The sequence below is a fragment of the Brachypodium distachyon genome, chromosome 1, assembly GCF_000005505.3.
Source record: "Brachypodium distachyon strain Bd21 chromosome 1, Brachypodium_distachyon_v3.0, whole genome shotgun sequence".
Taxonomy (NCBI): Eukaryota; Viridiplantae; Streptophyta; class Magnoliopsida; order Poales; family Poaceae; genus Brachypodium; species Brachypodium distachyon.
This window is the reverse complement of record NC_016131.3, coordinates 5532742-5552689: the sequence shown is the minus strand read 5'-3', so window position 1 is coordinate 5552689 and position 19948 is coordinate 5532742. Positions and strand designations below refer to the sequence as shown.

Genomic DNA, 19948 nt, shown 5'->3' with positions numbered 1-19948 from the left:
TGCTGCGTTACCTACGGGGCGGAATTCAATGCGGTAGCAATCCATCGAATCGGTCGATGTTGAGCGAGTCCGGAATGAATAATGATGGCCGCATGCACGCCGCGATGGTAAATACGGTGGCGGGGACACGCAGCATGGCGAGACCGATCACGGTTTTGGATGCTCCAGTCAACTCCTTCATTTCGCTTGTGGTTCACTCCTGGACTCGGTGATCGAGCGGCGTCGTGGCCAGCTAATCTCATTATCCACTGCTCTAGTCCTATCATGGTCAGTAAAATGGGATAATATTCATATTCCTCCGCATGGGGAAGACAAACAGAGGCATAACATTTAGCATCCATTCGTGGAAAAGGAAAGGATTGATTTGGTTTCCACGGGGAACATGTTTCTTGGAATGGTGCACAAAATGCGGAGACATGTGTCACCGGAGGCATTGATTTAGTACTAGCGGTACTGGAGTACGATTTGTTGGCCCGTTATCCTTTAAATCCGCTCTGTTTAGGGGTCACCCAAATAGATCGATTGCTTCTTTTTTGGAAACTCAACTGAATCAATTACTCAATTCACTCGCCTTTCGCTAACACACAAAGATTCTATGCCAAGTTATCCAACACATTGCCACAGCTCCGAATCTCCGATAGCTGCCGCTTAACTAGGCAGAGCGTGAAATGGAACGACAAATCAGTAAAATCAACACGCTACTACGTAATTGACAGATACACATTTGTTAACACTCTCCGAAAATCTCTTGGGCTTCCGATCGAGAATGGCGCGCGCCATTGCTGTCCCGCCGCGTTTCGGCCTCCTCATATCACAGGTCTCGCTAGAAGCAATACACATTTACGCTACCGCCGGTAATGATCAGGTCCACGTCACCACGATGGGGCTGGCGACGACGTGGTGGTCGCTGGACCAGACGAGCCGGCCGAACCCGTTGGTGCCCGACGGCTTCCCGCCCGCCGCGAAGCTCACCGTGTAGCTCTTCTTCTCCCCGGCCTTGGTGAAGCTCAGCGTCGACGGCTCCACCGACACGCTCACCGGCGTGCCGCCCGCCGCGGCGCTGGCCGTCACCTTGTACGTCCCGGGCTGCCCGACGTTGGTCACCGTCCGCGTGTGCTTCTCCGCGCCGCCGGCGGCCGGTAACGTGACCGAGAACGACGGGTAGTTGAGCGCGGTCACCGCGTATGTCCGGTTCGCGCTGCACCTGTCCGCCGTTGAGTGCTTGGCGAGCGCCGCGACCTGCGCCGGCCCGTAGTTGATGGCGCAGAGGAAGTCGACGTAGTCGGCGGCCGTGATGTCGTACACCAGGCCCGGGTCCACCGCCTTGCTGGGGTCCACGTGGCCGGCACCGATGTCCAGCGGCGTGGCCGGACGGCCCGTGGCCACGTCCAGGATGCCGTTGTTGTAGTTGCCGTTGGGGTACACCGTGTACGCCGTGGTCATCAGCGCCGACCGGATGGCGGCGGGGGTCCAGTCCTGGTGCGCCGACCGGAGCAGCGCCGCCAGCCCGCTCACGTGCGGGCATGACATGGAGGTCCCCGATATGATGTTGAAGCTGGAGCGCCGGTTGTCGCCGGCGATCCCCGACGGGCCGATGGATCCCGACCATGCCGCAAGGATGTTCACCCCTGGGGCGATCAAGTCCGGTTTCAGGACGCCCGGCGTCACGGTGTTTGGCCCCCTTGACGAGAAGGCTGCCACGACGGGAGACGGCTGGATCCCAACCTTGGTTCCGGCGAACACTATGTTAGCGGTCGGGTTCGGATCTGACGACGCGTAGGTCCTCATGGCGTTGCCGGCCTTCTCCCCCACTCCGGAGCCCGGGAGGATGTGCGCGTCGGCGACGAGCTCCTCGCCGTTGGCGGCTGTGTTGGCGAGCACCATGCCGGCACCGCCGGCGTCCTTGACGACGAACCCCTTCTGGACCCTGGCGTTGGTGCCGCGGTCGCAGAGCACGATCTTGCCCGCGACCTTCTCCGGGATGAGGCTGCCGGTCATGCAGAGCGCGCCCATGCTGCTGTTGGACGCGTTCCCGGCGTAGACGAACGGCACCGGCGTGGTGGGCAGCTGCTTGCCGCTGTAGAGGGAGACGCCCGTGTAGTTCTTGCCGTTGCCGAGGGTGACGTGGGCGGGGAAGTCGCGATCGAGCGTGCCCGCGCCCACGGTGGTGATCCATGGCGCGCCGTTCGTCAGCGACGCCGCGCCCGGCCCGGCGTTCCCCGCGGAGCAGGACACGAAGATGCCCTTCTCCATGGCGCTGAAAGCCCCCACCGCGATGCTGTCGCGGTAGTAGTCCGACGTGCCGCCGCCGAGGGAGAGGGAGAGCACGTCGACGCCGTCGGCCACCGCGACCTCCATGCCCTTCAGGATGTCGGAGCTGAAGCAGCCGCCGACCCAGCACACCTTGTAGGTTGCCACGCGCGCGCGGGGCGCCATGCCCTTGGCCGTCCCGGACGCGTACCCGAGCAGGTCGGCGCCGCGCACGGCGGAGCCAGCCGCCGTGCTGGACGTGTGCGTGCCGTGCCCGTCGTTGTCCCTCGGCGAGCGCGACTCCTTGGACACGTCCACGGGGCCCTTGGACGCCTCGTACCCCGTCAGGAAGAACCTGGCGCCGATGAGCTTCTTGTTGCAGGCCGAGGCGTTGAAGTCGTTGCCCTCCTCGCACTTGCCCTTCCACCCCGTCGGCACGGGGCCGAACCCGGCGTCGTCGTAGCTCGCCCTCTCGGGCCACACGCCGGTGTCCAGCACGCCCACGACGACGTCGCTGGCAGTGCCCGACTGCGGGAACAGCGCGTCCGTGCGCCCGTCGAGGCCCAGGAACTCCGGGGTCCGGGTTGTGTGCAGCTCGTAACGCGTCTCCGGGTTCACGAGGAGCACGCCGGGCTGCGCCTCCAGGGCCTCGGCCTCGGCGCGCGTCAGCCGGGCGGAGTAGCCGTGGAGAAGCGTGTCGTAGGTGTAGAGCACGGCGGCGGAGTCGGACACCGACTGCAGCGACGACGCGTACCAGTCGCCGTGCTCCGCGAAGCCGTCCGGCATGGCGGAATGCGACATGTGGACGATGTACGTCCTCAGGTCATCCCGCACGGCCGCCGCCGCCGATGCCACAATGGCCGCGGCGACGGCCACGGCGAAGATCGCAGATCTCTTGCCATGGCACCACATCGTGACGGAGCTGGAAGTGTTCCCCGGCAGTGAGATGGGACGGGGAGCAGTGTATTTATAGAATGAACAAGATAGCGAAATGATTGCAACAAGACAAGGAAACAGATGGATCGACACTGTAGCTCTTCAGAAGCGAGGTGAGGGAGACGAAGTGGCGAGTGAGAAAGGGAGAGACGAGTGAGCTCTGTTTGCTGCTAGCTGAGCTGAGCTGAGTAGCCGCACATGGCTTGGCCTCTTTTATGTTTTGGTTTAGCAGCGTCGTCACCAGCACCACATGACCGTTCCAGGGCAAAAGATGCCTGCTTTGCAGACTGTGAAAGTGTTTGCTGGTCCAACAGCGGTCAAGAACAGTTGCACCCATCCGATTTTTATAACTGCCTTCCCCCACGGGACCAGGTAAGTTTTGGTGTGATTAAAACATATCAAAATGCTCCTATAGCTGCGGTGATCTTCTCCCAATACTTTAGCTTAAAGAAAACATTATACTCCTACTAGCTTTATTAACAAAGAAATGATGTCCTGGTGCATGTGTGGGGAGTAGGATTATGTTCCGTAGGGCGTAGCAATGATGTTGACGGCTCCTCGCTTGGGGCCCCGTCAGTGGCAGCTCGACGATTATTGTAGGTGACGGTGTGGCCAACTTGGCTTTGGATGATGGCAATGGCTGTATATATTCGAGCTAACATACAAGGATTCCTCTTGTCTGAACCCATGATAGATTGTAGCCTAGGAGAGACAACGAGCCTGCTCAGCTAAGGGCTAAGGCTATGGAAATTCGAAACTGCTTTGTCCTCATCGGCCCCTCAACGAATCAACTCGTGACCGAAAGTCTGTTATGCTTTGCTTAGCCGCGTTGCTGTTCACGTATTCGGAATCGTGTGCGTTGTACAGCAGTGCTCCGGCCGTGTGCCCCGCCACGGTTCTTCTGCTCTTTTGTGAACTTTGAGTGTGGAGTGAAGAGTATGCGATGCGGTGTGGACGGGAAAAGAAGAGAGAGACGATGTGGCTTGTCGGCCTGGGCCCTGGGCACGTAGGGGTGGACCGGGCCTTGTGTGAGCGAGCCCAAACGTACGTCGGCCCGCTTGAGTTTGCCGACCGTTGCAGGAGTCGCGTCTCAAAAAGAGAGATCACGCTCGAGCTGTCGAACAAAGAAAGAAGGAGAGATCACGCTCAATCCGCAGAAATCTCTTCCTTGCTGAGGGTTTTTAGATCAGTAGAGCACTCGAGCGTGAAAAAAAGTTGCACTTCTCCCTTCCCTTGCCGGTATTGGAAAAAGCTGGCCATTTCGTGGAAACACTCCGGCAGTCTGTTTGCTTGCTCGGTTCTATCAAGACTGTTAAATGAGCATGGGGGCGTCTCGGCGTCATGCCTCGTGCAAAAATCCGGAAGCGTTGTTTCTGTTTTCAGCCTCCGTTCCGGCGATTTTCCGCTTGGAAGACAGTTGTGCGGTTTCGGCTCCTATCACAGCAACCGCATTCATTCCTGGCAGCTTACCCGCAGGACAAAGTGGTGCTACTACTGCTCCCTCCTTGTCGTGACACGAGGCACGCATGTATTCTTATATCCTCAATTTGATTAATTAAATATGTATGTTTCTTAATAAAAAATACGCCATTAGATTTATTACCGAAAGAACTTTTTAATGATATTTTTTAATTATTTAATTTATATTTAGTTAGCTAAATTGAAAATATAGAAATGCATGCGTGACTAATGTTATGGAACGGAAAAAAATAGTACTATTTTCGGCCGAAGTAATAGCTCGGCACGGGCAGCCGTGGACCACAGCCGGTGGCCGCGTCAAAAGTCGATAGTAGCTCCCGTGCGAACGCGGCGGACGGCGCCTTCCGGTGTGGGGAGAGAGCCAGAGGACGAGCACGAGCAGCCTCGCTTTGTGGTACTCTTGTTCGCATCGCCCTGTGGCCCGGCCTGGATCACTCGCAGTCTCGCACGGGACCGGAGTGGACGGCACGGTGCGCTCCGGACTACGGAGGGAGGTCGTGTCGTGTGGTCGGGTCTGCGTGCTCGCAGGGCATGGGGCACAGGTCACGCGGCGGTGGTCAGGGCGAGCTCGCGCTCCGAGGGGGAGAGCGGGGGCGGCAGTGGTGTTGTGTCAGTAGTGCTCGGCTGCTGTTTTGCTCGGCCTTTTCTCTGCCACGCTGTTTGCACGGCCACGCTGCTGCCGCTTGTACTGTGTACTGCAGCGAGCGCGTGTGGGGGGCAATACGGCAGCGGGCTCACACGGTGCGCGCGGCAGCCTAAAAAGAGCGGCGTGGAGTACCCCGGTGTGCGCTGTGGATCGCGTGTGGCCTTTTTGGTCCGTGCTGGTAAACGGATAATGCAGTCAGGAGAGGCAGACGACACGGGTAATGTGGCGCCGATCCAGGATTTCTCGGAACGCATGTGGGGGAAGTTTACGGACGGTGATGGTATCTGCACTATGCAAACGTGTCGAATTCGCCTTCGTCCGAACAAAATGTTGAAAAAAATTATACTAGCGCCGTATGGGACAAGTTCCATGTGAACGAGTCCAATAACGCCGGGGTGGCTTAAGCGATGAGTGCGAATCTCCCGTGCTGGAGCAACCACATCTGACTGATCTGAATTAGGATCAATTTAAATACGAAAATGCAGCTCAGAAAAACCTACTGCAAAACAAAAACCGAACCGAGAACTGAATTTTTTTTAAAAAGCTTCTCACGAATTTATAAACTAGCAAGTTCATCGACATCCATCAGAGCAAGTTCATCAACTTAACTAACTTAACTGCACAACACTCAACAGCCATCAGGACAAGTTCATCAACTTAACTACATACATAAACTAGATGAGTTAAACCCAAAAAACAAAAGGTCCTTGTTGTCACCGCCGGCTCTGTCTTCTCATCGTCGGCACTGTCTCCCCGACGCCTCCTCATCATCCGAGATGAGCTCCCTGGCAGGCACCGACGTGTCCCCTTTCTCCTTGGACTCTTCAATCGCGCGTTGGAGGTCTGGTCCTCGTCGTCCTTCTGTCGGCGGCGGCAACCCTCTTTGTCTTTGGTGACGTGGCTGTCCACCACCGCTTGCACGAACTCAAGGGCCTCCTTCTAGTAGGCCGGCGCTGCAAGGGCTTTTGTCGAGGGAAGGGTCGAGAACGGCCGCACGAGAGGACTCGTGCTCCTCCCGATGCGGTGTGCGCCTGCCGTGTGGGCCGGCCCAAGTCCCCACCGCCGGTGCTGCTTCTTTCGCCAGATAAGCCTGGTACCGGCGCTCGGTATCGCGGCTCGTAAAGCGGTGGTTCTCCCATTTACGGGCAACGAGCCGCCAAGCCCCGATAGAACGACGACGTGCCGCCTCATGATCGTCCCCTCTCCCGCGGCCGCCTCTAGGGCTTCCCTGCCCGCGTGGAGAAGGTGTACGGCGACCGGCGGACCCCCACGAGCCTACGGAGTGCACCATTGGGTCGGTGGGACAAAAGCTAGGTTGCCAAAGTTGGAGAAGAAGGAGAAAGGGCGGTGAATTTGGGCGGCTGGGTAGGGTTTGGCGGCGGATTTGGGCAGCGAGGGAGTGGGGGTGGACACCGAAAACGGCCGGCAAGTAGGCACATACGTGACCGCTTGGCTAGTTTTGGGGGTAAATCGAGACGCATTTTGCGGGTCGGGTTGGTTTGGAGGATTTGTTCCGCACGGTTTTTGGTCCAAAACCGAATACGGAGTTCGGATCGACCACGTTGGGATCTGCTAGAGATGCCCTTAGTCTAGGTTCAGGCAGCGTCTCTTCTCTAAGCTAGAATTTTATGTGACGACAAGTTTTTTGTTGACAAAATCCTGACAATAGGTTTTCAGCGGGAGCAAGCTAGTCCGGTTACGTGGCAAGGCTTCATTATTATTAAACGCCACGGTGATTGAGTCATGAGAGGAGGAAAAACGATTAGCTAACGATGTGGGTGAATATCTCTAACTCGGCGTTACCGTGTAGGTCTAAAGTCTAGACCAAGCGGTGTAACTCTTATTGCCAATGAATAACTGTCCAATGAATAAAAAAGAACATCGGGATCACAATCGCGTCCGGGCCACCTGATCCAGCCTTTCTGACGGCCCAAATAAGACTGAGCCATCACATGAGATCCGAACGGGGCCATGAACGCGCGGCTAGCTTCTCAGCCCGCCACGTCGTCTTCTTCTACTATCGAATCCCTTCTTTATTTCCGTCCTCGTCCACCACCGCAACCGACAGGCGGCCATTGGTGTCTACGTCACTCCGGCCCCAGTCGACAGAGACAACAGCAGCAGCAGAAAAATAATGGCGCTTCGCGCGGCGGAGCTCCGGCGACTCCTCCTCTGCTCCGAAACGGTCCTCCCGCTTTCGCGCGCATCGCTCGGCGAGCGGCAGGCGAGCACGGCCGCCCGTGACGGCGAGGGAGCATCGGGCAACGCCTACGACGTTCTCGGGGTGGGGGAGACGAGCTCCTCCGCGGAGATCAAGGCCTCCTTCCATCGCCTCGCCAAGGAGACACACCCCGACGTCGCTGCCGCCGCCGGTTCCCGCCGCTTTCTTCAGATCCTCGCCGCCTACGAGGTATCCGGTCAATTCGATTGCGCCAGTATGAATGCGTGATTTAGTACTAATCAATCATTAGCCCTGCGCTTTAAGGATGGAAGCATCCAATTCTGATTTGAATAAAATGATCGCCGGTTCCGAATTAACCGAAATGAACAATATTGTTTATTTCGGTCGGAGGTCGAAATTGCATCGGTGCTAATTCTGTACTGGCACAACATAGGTCACTTCATTACAGACGAGAAGTAATCAATAATCACAATTCCACAAAAGTATTTGGAGATATTGCTCATGAGCCATCTTGTGATGTTGCAGATCCTATCCGATTCACAGAGAAGGGCTCACTACGATAGCTACCTGCGTTCGCAGAGGCTAGTTCTGCACAAGCATCCCAGGCCATCGCAACATGTATATCCAGGTAGTTCAGGCGTTGTGGTGTCTAGAGAAAGTAATGTTGTGGAGTGGCTAAAATGGTATAGGCTTACCATTGATGACATTGTTACAAAAAAGAGGATTGCAACGGGCTCAGGTTATTTTGATAGGCTTGAAAGTGAGCTGTACACCGCAATCCACGCTGCATACTATGGCCCCGAAGTCGAGTCCATGGATCTCCTTCCTGACTGCTTTGAAGCAGACGAAAGGTCTGTATATGACACCTCTGAGCTATTGCACCTTGTATCGGGCCGTGCTCTGTTTGGCATTGTTCGTCTAGCTGATAGCATCCAAGAGCTGTCAGATGCTTGTCGTGAGAAGCTGACACCTTCTGGTTTTGGAACTTATGGGGTCACTCCAAATGATTCAGTAAACATGGAGAAAGACTCAACACATATTCACAAGCAAGAGAATGAGAGTAGTGATAGCCCTCCATCAGATGCATATAAGGATATCGAAGTGCAAATCTGTGGGAGAGTAGTGGCTGCTGCAAATAGGAAGGTCAAGTGCAATTGCATTGATAAATCAAACTCGGAAGATCACATACATGTGTTTCTTGTTCCTAATGAAGTGGTTGCATCTGATCTTGCACAAGAGAATTTTCTCCTTGGAACCATCACTGGGTTGGCCACCACTGGGGAGGAAGGATCTTGTTGTGTCTATGATGGCCATGGAATAAAGACCCATGTAATTGTTAAACATAGGACACTGATGGTATGCATGTATTTCCCACATACTATAAAATCAAGCACAAATGGACTAGATACATTGTGTTCTATGTATGAACACCGTGTGGAATTCAAGTACCCGCATTTAGACCGCATTTTTTCGTAATGTTGATCTGTTTTGTATGTTGTAGGTTAAACATATGCACTGGTATCAAGTTGGAGATGAAGTTTCACCCTGTGAATGTCGATGCAGCAGGGCTTATTTGCCACCTAGCAGGTATCCTTTCTTCCTATGTTCTCGTGTGTGCTGCAGACATGCTGCATACATATATGGAACCATGGGATTTCTCCCTTACAAATAGCATCGAGTTGCTAGTGAACTTATCTTGACATTAATTTGAGCAAGACGTTTGCATTCATGTATGTTTGAGGAAATATATGAAGGATGCCCTACTGATTGAGGTGCCAGCTGTGGTCAACTGTACATATGCTCAGCCAGGACATTGTTGTAAAACCTTTTAACTTCTGTACCCATCCATGTGTTAAGTCTCTTGGTGGAAGGACTGGAGGGTGATCTTCAGATAGGTGCTCAGTTGAGAGGAAGTATTGTTGGAATGATGGGTATATTCACTAATGTAATCCGCCTTAAGGCATTGCTTTTCCCTATCCAGACACCTGTATATTACTGAATGTCACTCAGTAAATAATTTTTTACCAAGGATTCGATCTATAGTCACTATGAATATATGATTCAATCTTACACCTTGAAAGAGTATAGAGTATGGCAATAATAAGCTTCTTATAATGTTCTTTGTTTGCAGGTATTGGCTTTTTGAGCCGCGTTGTTACATGCATGACACTGGTGGTTGGTACATCGAGACGTTTGGGAGAGACAAGAAAGGGAGGACGATTCCATCACCAAGACAGTGGGATGGTTTCAACGAACATTCTGAAAAGTAAGCTTGATTAATTCTGTTATTGGACAGAACCAAGACATGTTTGCTTGCTTGTTTGATGATATTTCTTTTCTCTAGTTACACCCACATAAATAGACAGGTAAAGTTAATGCTTGTCAGGTTGGTTGATAATTTCCCGGCTTTGCAGTTAAAATCAAGATTAACTATTCTTGGTTCTGTCCAATATATTTTTAACTCGTCTCAGGTTTATTTTAGGGATCATCTCAGGTTGTTGTGTAATACATTATGCATCATTCCAGATTTAATTTGCATAAAACCTCATTGGATGCATTCACATTGAAAATCTGTTCAGACTATTCTGTCAAGAACTTATCTTGTATTCAAGTTTGAGTTTCAAGGGCTGGAAGCCTGGAAACCATGACTTCTCTGTTGCTTTATGCTGGCAAAATGTTCATCAGTATTTCATTTTCTTAATATTTTCCTTTTCATTATTGGTAAACAATTACATGTGCCACATTGGAAATTCTGTCCATTCATATACTCTGTCATTCTGCACTAAAGATTCTCCTAAAACCAAAACCGCAGGAGATTGCATCCAGCACTGTATCTGGTGGCTCTGGCATACAGATCTTTAGATCTTGAAGATGCTCGAAGAAGAAAATGGAGCATCAGGAACTTCCTGGAGCTGCAGTTATCTCATATTTGTCAGTTGAGCAAAACATTCTTAAATGGAGAAAAAAGGTGCTGACATGAGAAACCATGAAAGATGAGCAGCAGTTTCAGGTACTCCCCTCAATTTTTTTTACTTGAGCATGTAACCATTGCAAATTTTCTCAAAATACTTGTACATTTGGACTCCCAAAGCCTATTATTCCTTCTACTCTTACTTTTCTTAGGCAAACCATTTTAATGCTATCATCCTATTGGGTGAGGGGATGTGGAGCTAAGAAGAGACTGGAGGAAGTTTGAATCAATGGTACAATTAATTGCATGAGAATATGAAGAGGGAGGCAAAGTAGCTTTTTGTTCCTTTCGCCTATTTTGTCTCTAAAAGGCTTCATGTACAAGTAAAAAGAAACAGAGGTAGTATTTGATACCCTTTTTGACAATTTCGTTAAGCTGTGATAACATACCTTACTGGCTCTGCCAATCCTATCCTTTAGAAGTTGTGTCCGTGTAGCACTGTGTCAGTGGATAAGGAATGAAGGACATAATGCAGCTCTGTACAAATGATCACCAGAATTTCCGGGGCTCTTCACTGTTCTGTATGGGTGATGTAGGACCACCGGTTAACAGTGTTACCATGCTGATGGCCAATTACACATCGTTTGGCATGAAATGGCTGATCATATGATGGTAAACTAGCTTACCTACTCTTTGTAGTGATTGCCTTATTGTTTAGAAGAGCATCCAACACTATGTAAATCTAAGAACCTTAAAAGCAATTTGTTCAAAGATGAAATAACTGTTAGTCTAAATTTATGTGACCTTCTCTGCCTGTCATTTCCGTAGTGTGTGGATGAACCTGATCTCCTAGTGAGGAGGGGAAATCAATTATATGTTACTGCAAATGTTGATAACATATCTGAATGTTGGCGTGAACATTTGGTCATTTTGCTGTTGATCTTTGACTGGGAAAATCAATTATATGTTACTGCAAATGTTTTGATTCATAGATATGTTATCAACATAGAATTGCTGGCATGCTACTACAGATCTCGAAAGCACGGTTTTTTCTTTCTTTTGTGTTAGTTTTCAGTGGCATAAAATTATCAAAGCAATTATAGTTTTCAGTGGCATAAAATTATATTTGATCTCTCCTCTTTAATATCTATACAGTTTAGTTGCATAGAAATATGTTTCATGTCTCACATTGGCATGTGTCAATTAAACCATTTCTATGTTGTTTTTGTAGTGGCACGCAATGTATCATAGGTGTTGGTATCTTACATTGACATATTGTAGTACTGCACATGTGTATGTATGTCTGTAAGAAAATTTAATCCAAGCTTAATATTCTACAGCTATGCTCTGTCATCACTTCATCAGAGTGTGCGTGTCTCCAATGGTAGGGAGCGAGGGACAATTTACCGCTGTATTGTTTGGCTTACTTGAGTGGTTTTCATCTGCTTGACATATTGATTTAGCAACTACAGCAGTAGAGAACAGGTGGCGGCACCAGCTAAAGATGAGACATGAAGCTGATGCGGAGTTGGCATTAACATCCCAAGGTAGTGTGCCACTTGCATTTTCCTGTCTAATATAATAACAAGGGTTGTTAGCACTTTACTGGGACCCCCAGGATTAGGTTTATCGGTTTTCCAAAGTATAGTGAATAAATAAAATATTCTAATCTATGGCAACTGCTGTTCTCAGGAAAACCTGGCGGATTTGGTACGGAGTTGCACATTCCTTGCTATACTGTTAATGTTTGACTTATTAAATTGAGCTCTACTTGATGAAAAACTGCCTTTTCTCCATCCGGGTACACATGGTCTGAATAAATTATTCACCTTCAGTTCTTCGGTACAAAAGAGTATCTCAACATGATTGTTTTGCCAATTTCTGGTTTAACCATTGTGTGGGATTGTAGACCATTGACTAAGCACTTCGCCCCGCTGATCTATCTGGTTATATACTTTATCTGTCTGGCTTCACGGGCGATAGGCTGGCAATACAAAGTAGAGCTCTTTTGTACCCCAAGATTAATATGAACTATTCATTTTCTCTGATCCGATGGCCGGTATGACTTGGTATTCCACCTCTGGTCCCACGGAGGACTAACTCAAAAACTGATGGAGTACCTTCATCCAAAGGGTATTTTCGTCTTTTTGCATGTAGCCTGCTTGGTAAAGCCATAAGGCTGAAACATACGTTGCCTTAAAAGAAATCATTCGTTTGACCAAACCTATTCCGGCGGTCGGAGTTTGATTCTCCACCTTGCGGGCTGCGGCCACCACCACACAGGATTTGAGTAGAGCGGAACAAGCCCTGGATGCCTGGATGGTTGATGTGCTAAGAAGATGAGCCTCTCACGTGAAAGCGGCTTCTCCGCGGAGGAGCCGACGAACCAGGATGAGGCGGCCGTGGCGCCGCGGACGGAGATGGCCCAGAGGGGTGCCCTGCCGCCGGCTGCGCGGTCTACGGCAGGCAGCTAACCACCGTAGATTTGGGAGCTGTATCGGTATCCGTGTGACAGGGAAAATACGTATTACCTAACATGCCTTTGAGGAAATGACAATGCCGCCCTTCCGGTGGACGGCCAGATCTCTTTGGTACCCCCATGTATGTTTTTGAGTACTACGGTACCGTAAAATTCCTCACAAAGTATGCTGTAGTATCATTGGAAGTTTTGGTCAGTGTTTGATTTATCCATTCTGATATACTTCCTCCGTACCTATTAAATGACTCAAATTTGTCCAAATATAGATGTATCTATTAAAAAACATCTAGATACATATACATGTAATATTTCGTCACTTAATATGGAACGGAGAGAGTATATACACTGCCGAGCTATGAATGTGTCAGCATGGGTGGGCTGTAGTTCTAAGTCTGTGAACTCTGATGGGGGTCCTTGGGATTTGCTTTGTATACACAGACTATGGCTTCAAATTTCCAAGCTGTGGTTAAATCAGAGATGCATTTATGCGAGCTGAGATAACCGAAAATACACACTCTCACGTCTCATGAGCAGGAGCGGCCGACCTCAAAGCATCGTTACTGCTGGGGGCTTAGCCCTTGGAGGTGTGGCGTGTATATTGTCTCGAAACGCAAGACATGCATTTCTCTCGAGAAAAGGGTATCAAGGGTAGAAGAAGGAATAGCAAAGCCCTTTCAGGCATTTGTGTGGCTGAAATCTTCAACGGGCTTCTAGTATGTTGCGACTGACCTCCTCTATAATAATGCTCTGTTCTCCAGGAGAAGAATTCAATGATCCATCTATGCAGGAACTCATCGGCTTATTCAGTTTCCTCACAGTACCTGATCACACCAAGCAGTATTACGGAATTGCAAAACAGTGCGAAATTTCCATTATGTTCATAATAATGCAACAAAAATCATATTAACAGAGTTTGTTCTGTTCTCAACCATAATCGAAATACTCGTTCCAGATTTCGTTCCAGACTCTCCATTAGCTCCGAAATATACGCCCATAGCAATTCAGCAATATAGCAAAAGAAGAATAAGTGCTGAATATTTTCTCGATGAGTACAGAATAAGCCTGTCTTCCATCGGTTGTCTTATATAGCAAGGTTATCTCTATTGAGTACTAAAACGTTTTGTTTTCTACCGAGGCCTAGTAGGTGGTATAGCCCAAAAACCCAATGTCAATCAAATTTCCTTAATATCAGTTTCATACCAATCAATTTTTTTACCACGTCATTAGCGACGTATTATAATATCAATACTATTTTATAATATTTCTTAACTATATCAATCAAATTATACCAACAATTTAGTTTATTCAATATCAATTGGAGTGGACTGTCCTCATACGGGAGTTAGTAGAGATCAGTCAATGACTTCGCTGTGAATTTCCTATTATGAGACATTAATTAACTAGAGAAAAATCTGTAATATCGGAAACATTCAGTTTCCAGATTACGTATACAGGAGTAAACCCTCTAAAATTAATATTCGCAAAAAACCCCCACTAAAAGTCTAAAACTAATGATACAAAGCGACTGAGTTTTATACAGACGCTGTAACCGCATTAATTTCAGTATCCATTGCACACGGCCTAGAGAAGAGAAGACCCGCCTGCCCCGAGCTCGGATTCTCTCCTCGCCTCGTTCTCGTCATCGTCTTCCGCTAACCCCACCCCACGCTCGTCAACGGGCGAGGCATCGACGAGTACGCCGGCGGTAATGAAGGGCGGCGGAGCCATCAGGAGCGGCAGCGGCGGAGGCGGCGGGCTGATGCGGACGCGGCTGCGGCTCCCCGTGGTGCTCCTCTCCTGCTCCCTCTTCTTCCTCGCCGGCTTCTTCGGCTCCCTCCTCTTCACCCAGGTAAACGCGACCCGGGCCCCTTCATCGTAGCGCGCTCGCTTCGACGCAACTCTCGGCTTCGTCTCGTCGCTTCTGATCTGGGGTGGCTCTGGCGGTTGTTCAATTCAACGTGGCAGGATCCACAGGGCGAGGAGGAGCTGGAGCGGCCGCTGTCCAGGGAACGGCTGATGGAGGCGGTGTGGCCGGAGATGGCGTATGGGGATTCCGGCGACCCCGCGCCTTCCTTGATCCCTTACCAGGTTATCAGTCTCGCGCTGATTCCCCCTCCCGCTTGTGCTGGTTGCAATGTCGTTTTTATTTATTTTATGTTTGGAATTTTGCTTATGCTTGCGGTACCAGCGCGTGCTGCTGACTAGCATTGTGGACAAAAGGTGGTATGCGTGATTTTTACGTCCGGATGTGCGTTGCATTTGGCGGCGAATAATTCCTCCCTGGTTCGTACGATTTGCTGGCCGGGTGGTTTGTTTCTGATGGTCACTTGCGGTTGAGTAATTTGTTGCTGCAAACTGGTACTTGGCGGTTTAGAACTTATTGTCTGTACAATGGATTTGGTGTGGTAATTTGATAGGTGGCATTTGTGTCCGGACAGTCTGGCAGTGGTTTGTTGGCTCTCACAAAATTGTTGTGAGTTTAGGTGCAGTGCAGTGGAATGTCAGTACTCATTTGGACTTCAAGTCTTTCACAACCTTCACGCATTATGACAGCACCAACAAATGCATGCGACGTGGGTCCTGTGGGCATGACATAGCGCCTGTAACTCCACATTATTTGGTCCTAGTGTGGGTTTTCACAAACGTGCTCTTGTGTTGTTTAGCTAGGTTCCTATTACTTGTTGAATTGGCGAATTGTGTGGAAACGGCTTGTTTGTAGGAAGTTGTTACAGCAAGTGGAACTGTTTATCTGGGTTACCTTTGTGATCTACACATTGCACAATGGCATTAGCTATTATTAATTACAAGTAGAAGATATAAATGGTAGATTTCATTCCCTTAAACATAGTACTCCCTCCCTCTGTTTCAAATTATAACATGTTCTTGCTTTGTCCTAAGTCAAATTTTCCTAAAGTTTAAGAAAGTTTTAATACATTTACAACACTAAATTTGTTTTATTAGATCTGCCATGATACATATCTTCATAGTATACTTATTTGATATTGTAGATATCAATACATTTTATAATCTTGGTCAAATTTGACTTACTACAAAGCTAGAAAGCTAGAACATCTTACAATTTGGAACAGAGGGAGTACCTAATAAATGGGCATCCTAGTTATAACTATGCATGCATCCCCCGTTCTGCTCCTCGTTTTGCTGTCTAGTATCGCAACCCTTAAGAATGGCAACACTAATTTTTTTTATTTAAAAAAAAGTTGCAGTGACCCTGGTTGTCCTTCTGTTGAACCGCAATATCAGCCTCATAAATCAATGCTGCATTACCCCTTTGTAGTACTTCAGGAAACTGGTCAATGTTTCTTTATTAATGTTTATCTGATCTCTTGAGCAGATTTTGAGCTGGCAACCTCGTGCACTATACTTCCCACAATTTGCAACATCAGAACAGTGTGAAAATGTAGTAAAAACTGCAAAGGCACGTCTTAGGCCGTCCACATTGGCCTTAAGGAAAGGAGAAACTGAGGAGACTACAAAAGGAATAAGGACAAGGTAACTTGTACTTACAGTAACTTCTTACTTGCAGTCCCAGAGCAATCATAATATAAGTAATATAATTGGATCAGTCAACCAGGGACCAACAGGCAGTTATTACTGTTTTAAATTGTGCAGATTAGTTTGGTTTAATTGTAAGATGGAAAAGCAAACAAAATTGGTTAATTTCTGGTATCTACTACTTGTTGGCATCTTTTAGTACTCGCTCCACTATTAGCACCCCTTGGCTTGTTGCAAATACTCACCTCCTAGTGTCCATAAGATCTAGATCCTTCGAAAAATACCACTGCTCCATTATTTCTCTTTCCTGCCTTAACCGATTTAAGTGAACATCTAGTAGTACCGCTGACCATATACTTTGTTTTGGCATTCCGGTAGGGAGTACTAATTCAGTAATCTATGTCAATTGTAGTTACAACTTCAATTTGCCTTGTATGCACAACAGCACAACAATGAGTATGACTAGATCCTTACGATTGTATCTGGTTCCTCCATGAGTTAACAATGGTTGTTTCATATTGCCAAACAGCTCAGGCACATTCCTCAGTGCTGATGAAGATCCAACTCGAACCCTTGCAGAAGTTGAAAAGAAGATAGCAAAGGCAACCATGATACCCAGGAGTCATGGAGAGGTACTATTCCATAAATTAGTGATGGGAATACCAATTCTAGTCCATTTCTTCTCAATAATTTGGTCACTTTTCATATTGACTATATTTTTGCAGCTTTGTTGCAAAAGTTTAAACAATGTTTTACAGATTGAGAAATTTTACGGTACCCTGGTACTCCTCTAGAGTAGCGTGGAGTACCATTTAAATCCAACCGTTGATATCAAAGGGTATTATAGACTTTTATATTTTTAATAATCATGATTTGCTTAACCTAATCCAGCCCCCAGCTTCTCAGCCGCCGCCGAGATGTGATGGATTATCAATCTAAGAGGCCCAATTCCCGATTCATTCATCTAAGCATGAATTGTATCGACATAATTATTGGATCATTCAATGCTGTCATGAATTTTGGTTTTCTCAGCACCATATAAATCGAGCGAAGGATTGGGAGTATAATCTCTAGCCCGATCTAGAGCAGCAGCGACGCCCTAGCCCACTGGTCGATCGCCCTCGCCGCCGTTCCAGTTGAGGCACTGCATAACGCCGCAACCCCGCCGCTTTCCAATAGGCGCAGCGCTGCTTGCAGCGCCGCCCAGCTGGGCTCGCCGTAGTTCCAATCGAGGCGCAGCGCCGCACCCAGCGCGATCTCGCAATGCCGCGATGCGCTCGTCGGCCCAAGAGCCCTCACGTGATTCGATTCTCTATTTGTTTTTAAATTGCAAACCAGAATTCAGTTTAGCACATAAAAGCCGCCCACTGATTACTATTTTGCCCTTCAACTCGAGGTACTCTAATGGTTTTTGACTCGGTACTCCGTTGAATCAAAGATGGAGTACCAGACAATAATGACCACTGGATTGAGGCAAATAAACGGCTCACAATAAATCTGGGTTACCGTAAAAGAGCTCTACAGATTTACTGGCTTTCTAACATGATATTGGCATATGATGAGTTTCTGTGAAGACTGGGCTAATTTTCTTCAGCAAAAGCAAGATAACTTTACGGATAGATTCACTCTCTACGTGGTAGTTGAGGGACATTTGCACATTGTTGTGGTTTTAGATTGGTGCATATGGTACCATAAGCCAGCTATATTTTACTTGGTTGTTTCCCTTTGCCTCAACTTTTTTTTCATGATGATCTATTGATTGTTTCTTGTGTGTAATTATTGGCTTTCATTCCCCGTTGACTGGTTATTTTTGTCATGTGTTGCAGCCCTTTAATGTGCTCCGCTATGAGATTGGACAGAAGTATGCTTCACACTATGATGCATTTGACCCGGCTCAGTATGGTCCACAAAAGAGCCAAAGGGTGTGTTCCAGTTTCACTTGTATTCAGCCTTAATTGGAGCTTTGTTGTTTCTCGATGTTGAGCAGATTAATTTCTTTGTACAACTAGAGCATAGGAATCATTTTGACCCAAACTTGCAACTTGATGGATCGATTGGCCCTTTCATACGTGGAGACCAAATTGACCTGTTTGTGGAACCTGGGAAATTAAAACCTTGTTTCTTATATGAAGGGGGCTTGGGCTGGGGTTTTGAAAGATCAAATATTCAACTAAATATGGCACACATATTTTACCATAGAACCCTGTGTCTGACATAGCAAGTTTTATCATGCATAGTTTGTCCCCTGCATTCCTTTCTCTTTTGTCTCCTTGATTTCCCACAATTGACGCATTCTGCATCAGTTTTTCAGAAATATTTCAGTCTGAAGTCCGTTTCAAATGGGGCTTTTGTTAAATGATTCAATTGAAGATTGTAACTAAGGAATGATCGAAATGCATTTCCTCAGGTGGCATCTTTCCTGCTCTATCTCACTGATGTTGAAGAAGGTGGGGAAACTATGTTCCCATATGAGGTGGGCATCAAGGAAGCTTTGCTATGCAGTTTTTGCTTGTTAGATTCTAATGGATTCTTTGTTGATTTACAGAATGGGGAAAATATGGATATAGGTTACGACTACGAACAGTGCATTGGCTTAAAGGTAAAACCAAGGAAGGGAGATGGCCTCTTGTTTTACTCCCTCATGGTAAATGGCACAATTGATCTGGTATGTTCTTCTTGCCACTCAAATTGGCATGTCTTTCCCTATGGCAATATTTTATCCAAAGTACGAAACTGTGTCGCTGCAAACTCAAGACATGTTTATTGTCTAACACGCCTATCAAAGTCAACCTCCATGTGTACTGAATACTGAAGTCTGCTAGATGTATCTAGTCTTAAATACGTTTGGTTCTAATATTGGTACGAGATAGCTCCACAGCCAAAAACATCTGTGGATTTCTTACTCCAGTGAGAACGTGCTGTTGCAGACGTCGCTCCACGGAAGCTGCCCGGTGATCAAAGGAGAAAAATGGGTTGCCACGAAATGGATTAGGAACAAGACGGTGTAAATGATGTTAACGGGCTCGATGACCCGAATAGATCACACGCACATAGTAACCATTTTTGCACACGATCATGTACTCCTAGTACATTACATTTATTCAATTTTCATCGGCTTTCATTAACCAGCGAGGCAGTAAAGGAACCAACTTGTCACAGTTTCCATGCTTATTGACAGGTGTCTAATCTAGCTTGCTGGGCTCGCAGTTACAAGTCTATGTTGATCTGTACTTGGATTGTTAATCCAGAATGTGGCATCAAAGGCCCATTTTTTGCGAGCCAGCAGCAAATATGTCATGAAGTGCGATTTTCCATGATGTCATGAAGTGCCCTTATTCATGAATCATGATGGCTCATCATCAGTATGTGTGCATGCCAGCGCGTGCGTACATATGGTCAGACAGCAGCGGAAGGGGCAGGCTGGAGGTGCGATACTACGGTGCGTTTCTCGTGTCAAGTACCCGGACATACGTTGTCCCATCACTCTTGTTAATTTTGGGTCGGCAACCACGGTCACTTCAGCTTCTCTCAATTCTTTTCACTTCGTAAAAA

At 48.0% G+C, this 19948-nt stretch overlaps 3 protein-coding genes across 5 annotated transcripts; 2 read left to right on the top strand and 1 right to left on the bottom strand.

The window, feature by feature from the left end:
• Positions 1–526: 526 nt before the first annotated feature.
• LOC100834549 (subtilisin-like protease SBT1.7) lies at positions 527–3384 on the bottom strand. The gene has a single exon (XM_003559032.4). The coding sequence runs from the start codon at positions 3160–3162 to the stop codon at positions 862–864; it is 2301 nt and encodes a 766-aa protein (XP_003559080.1). The 5' UTR covers positions 3163–3384; the 3' UTR covers positions 527–861.
• A 3949-nt stretch (positions 3385–7333) lies between these two features.
• LOC100836079 lies at positions 7334–12466 on the top strand. 3 transcript variants are annotated; one of them, XM_024457149.1, is made up of 9 exons: positions 7334–7721; positions 8019–8849; positions 8995–9080; positions 9625–9759; positions 10306–10503; positions 10617–10803; positions 10961–11076; positions 11745–11951; positions 12097–12466. In XM_024457149.1, exons 1-5 carry the CDS (start codon positions 7446–7448, stop codon positions 10466–10468), a joined length of 1491 nt encoding a protein of 496 aa, XP_024312917.1. In that variant the 5' UTR covers positions 7334–7445; the 3' UTR covers positions 10469–10503; positions 10617–10803; positions 10961–11076; positions 11745–11951; positions 12097–12466. The 3 variants fall into 3 exon arrangements, with proteins under 3 accessions (XP_024312917.1, XP_010229502.1, XP_010229499.1); XM_010231200.3 differs by having other exon boundaries at positions 10884–11076; positions 12097–12457; XM_010231197.3 differs by having other exon boundaries at positions 10617–11076; positions 12097–12452.
• Positions 12467–14422: 1956 nt separating this feature from the next.
• Positions 14423–19889, top strand: LOC100832694 (probable prolyl 4-hydroxylase 9). Its single transcript, XM_003559030.4, has 8 exons — positions 14423–14732; positions 14849–14971; positions 16236–16393; positions 16926–17028; positions 18223–18318; positions 18804–18869; positions 18942–19061; positions 19324–19889. Exons 1-8 carry the CDS (start codon positions 14592–14594, stop codon positions 19402–19404), a joined length of 888 nt encoding a protein of 295 aa, XP_003559078.1. The 5' UTR covers positions 14423–14591; the 3' UTR covers positions 19405–19889.
• Positions 19890–19948: the final 59 nt, after the last annotated feature.

What these genes read in the sequence shown, in the direction of transcription:
- LOC100834549 (XM_003559032.4), bottom strand. Translation starts at nt 3,162, where the DNA reads ATGTGGTGCCATGGCAAGAGATCTGCGATCTTCGCCGTGGCCGTCGCC.
- LOC100836079 (XM_024457149.1), top strand. Translation starts at nt 7,446, where the DNA reads ATGGCGCTTCGCGCGGCGGAGCTCCGGCGACTCCTCCTCTGCTCCGAA. An exon ending in TTAAACATAGGACACTGATG is followed by an intron (nt 8,850 to 8,994) that starts GTATGCATGTAT and finishes TGTATGTTGTAG; the next exon opens with GTTAAACATATGCACTGGTA. An exon ending in GCTTATTTGCCACCTAGCAG is followed by an intron (nt 9,081 to 9,624) that starts GTATCCTTTCTT and finishes CTTTGTTTGCAG; the next exon opens with GTATTGGCTTTTTGAGCCGC.
- LOC100832694 (XM_003559030.4), top strand. Translation starts at nt 14,592, where the DNA reads ATGAAGGGCGGCGGAGCCATCAGGAGCGGCAGCGGCGGAGGCGGCGGG. An exon ending in ACAAAAGGAATAAGGACAAG is followed by an intron (nt 16,394 to 16,925) that starts GTAACTTGTACT and finishes ATTGCCAAACAG; the next exon opens with CTCAGGCACATTCCTCAGTG. An exon ending in AAACTATGTTCCCATATGAG is followed by an intron (nt 18,870 to 18,941) that starts GTGGGCATCAAG and finishes GTTGATTTACAG; the next exon opens with AATGGGGAAAATATGGATAT.